Raw genomic sequence first — 8270 nt, 5'->3', positions numbered from 1 at the left:
ATGACAGCCCACGAAGCCTCCTCTTCATCTTCATCCAAGTCAAAACTTTGGAATTACAACGTGTTCTTGAGCTTCAGTGGCGAAGACACGCGCAAGGGCTTCACGGGCCACCTCCACGCGGCTTTAAAAGACAAAGGATACAGGGTCTTTATTGATGAGGACGATCTAGAAAGAGGGGAAAAAATAAAAGAGAAACTGTTCTTGGCAATCGAAGAGTCGAGGATCTCTATCATTGTCTTCTCAAAGAGGTATGCTAATTCAAGTTGGTGTCTTGACGAGCTAGTGAAGATCATGGAGTGCAGATCCAAACTGGGGCGACGTGTTTTGCCAATATTCTATCATGTTAATCCTTCACATGTTAGGAAGCAGGACGGAGATTTAGCCAAAGCATTTCAGAAGCACGAGAACAGAATCGGTGCAGAAAAAGATGACAAGAAACGTGAAGCTAAACAAGAAAGGGTAAAGCAGTGGAGAGAGGCTCTTACTGAAGCTGCAAATTTGTCTGGCCACCCTATTCAAATCACTGACAATGGGTAACTCACTGCTTTTCAAGATTTCAAACACAAGGAATGCTAAGGGGACTCTCAAAAGTGACTCTCTATGGACTACACGTCACCTTACATTTTAACGTCAATTTACGTGTCAATATTATAAAATATTGTGCATAAAATATGAGGTGACAGAGAGTCTACGGGAAGCCCTACTTTTGATAGGCTTATTAACATTTCTCTTGAAACATTTTAGTGGACAATTGTTAGACGAGTGAGTACCACACTCAAAGAAAAAAAAAATACGAATTTATAAAGAGTAATGCTACACTTACCACTTATTTGTATCATCTCTCTAATAAAGGTAGGGCCCGCCAACGCATATGAGTTATATCCATATTAGAGAGATGTTACAAATGATGATATAAATAGGTGGTCATAGTAGAATTTTTTATTTATAAAATCAAGAAATAGATCTGAAATTTAGACATCTTTAAGTTGTATTACTCTTATTAACATGCTTAATTAATACACCTTAAATCTCTCATATAAAACCTAACTATAATGAATAATACTTAGGTACTTACCAACAAGGATACATTCACTTTCTGTTGTGGCCTAATTAAAATAGGACACGTGTTTATAAGTCCAATTTTTTTAGCCAATAGTAGAAATAGTCTAGTTTATTAAAATAAATCCAATTTCTTAAATTTAATTAATGAGTTATCAATAATTATCTCTTCAATGATAAGATTTATTATCAAAATCAAATTTCTTTCTAATGATTTCTTTTTATTTCTTGTTCTTACTCCTGCTTTAAACTCCATTTATAGATTTTATTTTTAATTTTTATAATCAACCTATATCACATGTTAGTTATATTTCTTGTTCTTCCTCTTGCTTGTAGGTATATTATGTTTTTTTTTCTTTCTACCTTTTAGTTAGGTTTCATATCTCGCTTATAAGTATAATATACATTCATATATTTGTTACTTGAGTAGATAACATGTTTTGTAGATAGATTTATTTTAGTATATTAGTTTTTTTTTTTTATAAGATATTAATTAGAATTTTTGGAGTTGAAAAATACATAATATTAATTAGAAGATTTTAATTGATTTTTAATATTTTTAGAAAATCTAAAATGGGTATAAATTTTTTTTTTTTAAAAAAACATGTATTTAGATAACTGGACTCACTCCTAAAAACCATCTATATTTTTAGACCTAGATCTTAAAGCTCCTATTTAAAATCCAAGAAAATTTTAAAAAAAAAATATTCACTATTTTTTAAAACAATAAAAAAACTTAAAATATCATTGTGCCAAATCTAAAAAGGGATGCTTTGATCTAGATCTAAAAATTTGAACTGTTGTTGAATTTTCAACTTCTATTTTTTTTCTTTTAATTAAACTTTTTGATTTATGCATCTTTATTCATATTTTTAGTTTTTTTTAATATTTTTTTTAACAAACGATAGTATTTGCATTAAGGGTGCAAGGGAGTTGGCTAAACCCTACAATGGGCTTGCCATAATACTGTGATTCAATTTCACCTTTGTCATCATATATGATACCTATACAATAGATTGACTATATACATTCAACCTATGATGAAGGTAGAACATATGAAAATAAATAAAACTTAATCTACGAATCATGCATGAAAATATATAGTTCAAAGAAAATTAATGTTCTTACATTATAAATACATATTAGTGTGTGTGTGTGTGTAATGAATTGTTATTAGCATTCCAAAAATCTCAATTTGCACTCCTCACAAGTGTATTTTTCTTTTTAAATATAGAAATTGTTTGGAGTGCCAAATGAGAATTTTGGAGTGACAATAACAATTCCCTTTATATATTGTAAGTACAACATAGTTAACACAACTAACTTGTCATGTAGGTAGAAGAAAAAATTGAGATACGGATTGAGAGTAGGAGAAACAATATTTAATCCTAAAATTAAGTAAAAGATAATCCTATAAATAAAAGATAACTTTTTTTTTTATCACAATTTAATAAAAGATAAAAAAAAATTGATGTGGATAATCAATGAACGGCCCTAAATCAACAAAATGAACTAAACTCAATAATGACTTACAATTGGACTTATATCAAGTTTACTCATCTAAAAAGTGAATATATAAAGTACTCATTAGTGAGTACTTAAGTATTATTCAATCATAATTAGTGTCTAATTAATACATCTAATTATTATATACCAATGAATGACTTGCGTTCTTTTATTCAAGTTGGTCACAAAATCACATACTAGCTAGTAGCTAGTTAGTATACATATATTAGAAAATGGACGTTTTGATATAAGCGCCTCGTTTTTAAATGTCATAGACTAAACATCTATTCATTTTGCAAATTTGATCAAACATTTTCCCTACAATTTTGGTACTTTAATTCATTAGAAGCCTATTCACGTTAGCATTCCCTTTTTTTCCTCATATTTTTATGCATCTCTTATTATGATGATTTAAGATTTTTGTTATTTTTTATTAAAATATTTATTTTAGTAAATTAAATAGAATGTAACAAAACTCGTTATTAGGTACATTTGGTTATATCGGTACATTTGATTATAATGGTACATTTGAATTTTTGGTCCATTTGGGTATATTTAAATTTTTGGTACGTTTGTTTTCAAAACATAAATTTTATTACTTTTTGTCCTAATAATGAGGAATTCTTTAATTAATTTTTTTTTATATAGAAAGAGTTGTTAACAATGTAAAAGTTTAAATTACTTTAATTAATTAATTTTTTTTTTATAAAAAGAGTCATTAATCAACGAACAATAGCCTTTTTATTAAATCAAAATTATATGATTTATCGTTATTATTAAGCGTTATCTACAATAATAAGGATTTATCTCCGATCAACTAAAAGTTGTTCCAGAGACTTATCTACCAAAAAATAAGACTATCTAGCGCATTGTGTATGAATCAAACATATTTTAAAACATTCCAAACAGATGAATATTCATTTTAATATAGTTTATAATCGGGTACGTTTTAATTCATGGTTGGTACATTTTCATTTGACATTGTTACGTTTTTATTTAATGTTGGTACGTTTCCATTTTATCACATCCCAGCCCGGGCCCCCACTACATCTTGGGCTCAACTCCACCATATCACGATATTATCCGCTTTGGGCCCCGACCACGCCCTCACGGTTTTGTTTCTAGGAACTCACACGAGAACTTCCCAGTGGGTCACCCATCATGAGAGTGCTCTCGCGCGCTACTCACTTAACTTTGGCGTTCCCATGGAACCCGAAGCCAGTGAGCTCCCAAAAAGCCTCGTGCTAGGTAGAGATGAGAATATATATATATATATATATATATAAGGCACATATGATCCACCCCTCTGAGCAATGTGAGATGTAACACATTTGGCGTGGTGTACATTTAGATTTGATAAGCTTAAATTTTTAGACTTAAATATAGTTGAAATTATTTAAAATATATAGCAGATATTTAAATGTAAATTAATTTCAATTAATCTGAAGTAGTTCAAGTATGAGTATCTTAATCAAATGTTTCAAAAGCTTAATCAAAAACTCAAAAAGTATAAATGTTTAATCTACAAAAGTCTAAAATGAGGCATCTAATTCTAATTTTCTCATTAGAAAATTAGATTTTAATCCTTAAATAAGAAAAAGTTTAGAAAAATGTCTTATACAAGATTAAAATTTGATTTTAGTCTCTAGACTCTATTTAATGTCAGCAAATGCATTTAATGTCTTTTTTTTTATTATTTTTTTTATAAGGTGTCCATGAATTATTTTATGAAAAAAATTTAAATCAAAACACTCATTTGAAATTCAGATAAATTAGCTTTTATTTGTTGACATTTTCTATCAACAATTTATGGTAAGTATCTTATATAGGAAAATATTTTGTTAGAGACGTTTTGGTACACTTATGTTTTTGTATATTTTCTTATGATCCACTAAATCATTACAATATATTTAGGTACGGACCTTTCGGTACACTAGTTTAGTATAATATGTTTAGGTACAGACATGTCAGTACACTAGTTTAGTATAATATATATAGGCTCAGACATTTCGGTACACTAGTTTAGTATAATATGTTTATGTACCGACTTTTCGATACACTTTTGTTTTTGCACATTTTCTTATGTGCCACTAATTCATTATAATATATTTAGGTACGGACATTTCGGTATACTAGTTTAGTAAAATATATTATGATACGGACATTTAAGTACACTAATTAGAGGAAGTTAAACAAAATTAATGAATTAAAGTGTATATAATAATAAATTTAAAATTTAATGAGGAGACATTAAATAAGATATCTATTAAATATTAGAACAAAAATATAATATGAATTTGAATTTAGTATGTTAGGGTCCTTTTCAGATCCCTAGAACAATGCACCTTAAATGACTAAAATCAATATCTAACACCAGATTTTTAATAAATTTTAACCTTCTTTAAGGATTAAAGTTATAGTTATATATATATATATATTATACATACGAAGGAAAGAAAATTGTTTATGTACTGATAGCTTATACTGAGCCTTCATTGAGTCCCACTTGGAATTCAATTTTCAGGCATGAAGCAACGCTTGTTAGAGAAATTGTTGACAAGATTACTACGGAATGGCTTCCAAGGGTAAAAAAACTAAATGTGGCCAAGTACCCAATTGGAATCAATTCTCGCGTTCGAGATATTATCAGTTATCTTTCAGGTGGTGGATCAAATGACGTTGTCATGGTTGGAATTTGGGGGATGGGTGGATTGGGTAAAACAACAGTTGCCAAAGCCATTTATAACCAAATTCACCATAAGTTTGAATTCAAAAGTTTCCTTGCCGACGTTAGCAACACTACAAGTAAACATGGTCTGGTTTATTTGCAAGAAAAACTTATTTCTGAGGTCTTGAAACAGAAGTTTCAAATAAGCAATGTTGATGAAGGTATCAATCTGATAGAAGAACAATTTTCACATAGAAGGGTACTGGTCATCGTGGACAATATTGATGAAGTCAAACAGTTGGATGCAATAGTTGGAGATCGCAATTGGTTTGGTCCAGGCAGTAGAATTATCATAACAACACGAGATGAACATTTACTAAATCAAGTGGATAAGACAGTTATGGCTCAGAAAATGAATGAAGAAGAAGCTCTGGAGCTCTTTAGTTGGCATGCCTTTGGATATACATCGCCTAACACAGGATATTATGAACTCTCAAAACAAGTTGTTTCTTACTGTGGAGGTTTGCCACTAGCCCTTGAAGTTTTAGGTTCTTTTTTGATTAAAAGAAACGTAGCAGAGTGGAGAAGTCAATTGGAGAAACTAAAACGAACTCCTGCTGGAGGAATAATAAAACGACTAAGAATAAGCTTTGAAGGGCTAGATGATACACAGAAGGCTATATTCCTTGACATATCTTGTTTCTTTATTGGATGGGATAAGGACTATGTCGCAAAAGTATTAGATGAATGTGAATTTTCTGCAGCAATAGAAATTAGTGTCCTTCGTGAACGTTGCCTTGTAACTGTTGAACGCAACGAGTTGAATATGCATGATTTGCTTCGAGAAATGGCAAGAGTAATCATTTCTGAAAAATCCCTTGATCATCCTGGAAATTGGAGTAGGTTGTGGAATCCTCGAGAGGTCATCAATGTATTAATAAATAAATCTGTAAGTACACTTCCTTTAGAATTTTGTATTAATGCACCGTATAAGCAAAGCATTATACATTATACCACGTATGTCTATTATATATTAAACAACATTCATGTGTAAATTTATGTGGTTGCACAAGGAAAGCTCCATTAAGCAAAAGGACGAAAATATATGCAGATAATCCTTTTCTTACCACAATATAACGTGTTGTTAACAGGGAACTGAAGAAGTTGAAGGACTTTCTCTACATTTATCAATACTAGATTTCAAAAGCTATGAGTTCAGTACAGAAGCATTTACCAATATGAAGAAACTGAGATTGCTTCAGCTCAACAACGTGCAGCTCAAGGGAAAATACAAACATCTTCCCAAAGAGTTGATATGGTTGTGCTGGCGTGGATTCCTTTTGCAGTCCATACCAGATGGCTTTTTTAATCAAGAGAAACTAGTTTTTCTGGACATGCAGGGTAGCCAATTGGTACAAGTTTGGGAGGGTTCCAAGGTATAATTGATTACACATGATGATGTTCTGTTTCTATTTGTTTCTGGATTTCCTTATCTTTTTTATGAGATCTTCCTCTTGGATATTAATTTCAATTTTCCTTTGTTTTTCTACAACAGTCGTTTCAGAAGTTGAAAATCCTTGATCTCAGTTATTCCTTTTTCCTAATTAAATCACCCGACGTTTCACAACTCCCAAATCTTGAAAAGCTGATATTGGAAGGCTGTGACAAATTGTCAGAGATTCACCCCTCCACTGGTCATCTTGGAATGCTTTCTTTGGTGAACCTTAAAGGATGCAAAATGCTTAGTTCTCTTCCAAAGGATTTCTATAAGTCAAAATCTGTTAAGACTCTTTGTCTTAATCACTGTTCAAAATTCAGAGAACTGCATAAGAATTTACAATATATGAGCTCGTTGATAATTCTTGAAGCAGATTATACAGCTATAAAACAAGTATCACCTTCCAGGAGTCTCACTCGTTTATCCTGCCGTGGTGTGGAAAGGTTAGAGCTTAAACTCAAGTCGATGCCCCGCTCCATCTATTTAAAAGAATTAGATCTCTCATATTGCGAATTAGCTGATGATGAAATCCCTACGAATCTTGGGAAATCATATTATTTACGAGATTTGCATCTTCAAGGGAATGTTTTTCATACCCTACCCAACCTCAGTGGTCTTTCAAAGCTTCAAACATTGATGTTAGATGGATGCTTTAACCTTCGTGCGATCCTTGATTTACCAACAAATTTGAAATTTCTATATGCGCCTCGTTGCAATGCATTGGAAACAATGCCTAATTTTTCGAAAATGTCAAATATGAGAGAACTGGATGTAAGACATTCGACCAAACTCACTGAGGTTCCAGGCTTGGATAAGTCATCAAACTCCATGACATGGATTCATATGCAAGGGTGCGCCAATCTCACATCTGATTTTAGGAAGAACATCTTACAGGTATCTCTCTCTCCCTCTCTCTCCCCTAACTTCTAATTGTCTTCCTATCGCCCCCATGCACACACAAACACACATGTACATGTATATATGTGACACTTGCATTGTATATATAGGGATGGACTTCTTGCGGTTTTGGTGGCATTTTACTCCATGGGAATTATGTTCCTGATTGGTTTGAATTTGTCAACGATGGCAATAAAGTCAGTTTTGATATTCCTCCGAGTGATGATCATAATTTTGAAGGGCTGACTCTGTTTTGTGTTTACAACCAACAAAATAGCAACAATGAATATCTTTCTCTTGCCATTACTGTTATAAATAATACCAAGTGTACTAAGTTGCGGGCCTGCATAAGCTTAGAAGTGTTTGATGAGAATAGAGAGACTACGCTTTGGCAGGGACAATTATCGAACGATAAGCTCAATTTGCAAGGTGGGGATAAAGTTGAAGTTGAAATAGTTATTGTGGAACCTGATTATTCTGGGTCATTGAAGAGAATAGGGGTTCATCTAGTATGGGACAAACCTTTGAAGGAAAATATTCATAATTTGGACCGAGCTGGTTATGTTTTGAGCCACATCCAGCTAGGTTCTATGGTGAGGCACAATGAAAGTGGTGATGCATCGTCATCATCACATATCTGAA

The 8270-nt window shown here is 31.9% G+C and overlaps 1 protein-coding gene across 1 annotated transcript; it reads left to right on the top strand.

Annotated features, from left to right (window-relative positions):
- On the top strand, positions 1 to 8269 carry LOC137746924 (disease resistance protein RUN1-like). The gene is made up of 6 exons (XM_068486933.1): positions 1 to 533; positions 5090 to 6182; positions 6385 to 6669; positions 6789 to 7140; positions 7249 to 7625; positions 7739 to 8269. The coding sequence occupies exons 1-6, from the start codon at positions 1 to 3 to the stop codon at positions 8267 to 8269; spliced, it is 3171 nt and encodes a 1056-aa protein (XP_068343034.1).
- Position 8270: the final 1 nt, after the last annotated feature.

This window comes from Pyrus communis, chromosome 10, assembly GCF_963583255.1.
Source record: "Pyrus communis chromosome 10, drPyrComm1.1, whole genome shotgun sequence".
In the NCBI taxonomy this organism is placed as follows: domain Eukaryota; kingdom Viridiplantae; phylum Streptophyta; class Magnoliopsida; order Rosales; family Rosaceae; genus Pyrus; species Pyrus communis.
The sequence above is the reverse complement of the archived record's forward strand: the minus strand, read 5'-3'. Positions and strand labels throughout refer to the sequence as shown.

Coding starts and splice junctions, on each gene's coding strand:
- LOC137746924 (XM_068486933.1), top strand. CDS start 1: ATGACAGCCCACGAAGCCTCCTCTTCATCTTCATCCAAGTCAAAACTT. Junction 6,183..6,384: donor ATGTATTAATAAATAAATCT/GTAAGTACACTT, acceptor TGTTGTTAACAG/GGAACTGAAGAAGTTGAAGG. Junction 7,626..7,738: donor TTAGGAAGAACATCTTACAG/GTATCTCTCTCT, acceptor TTGTATATATAG/GGATGGACTTCTTGCGGTTT.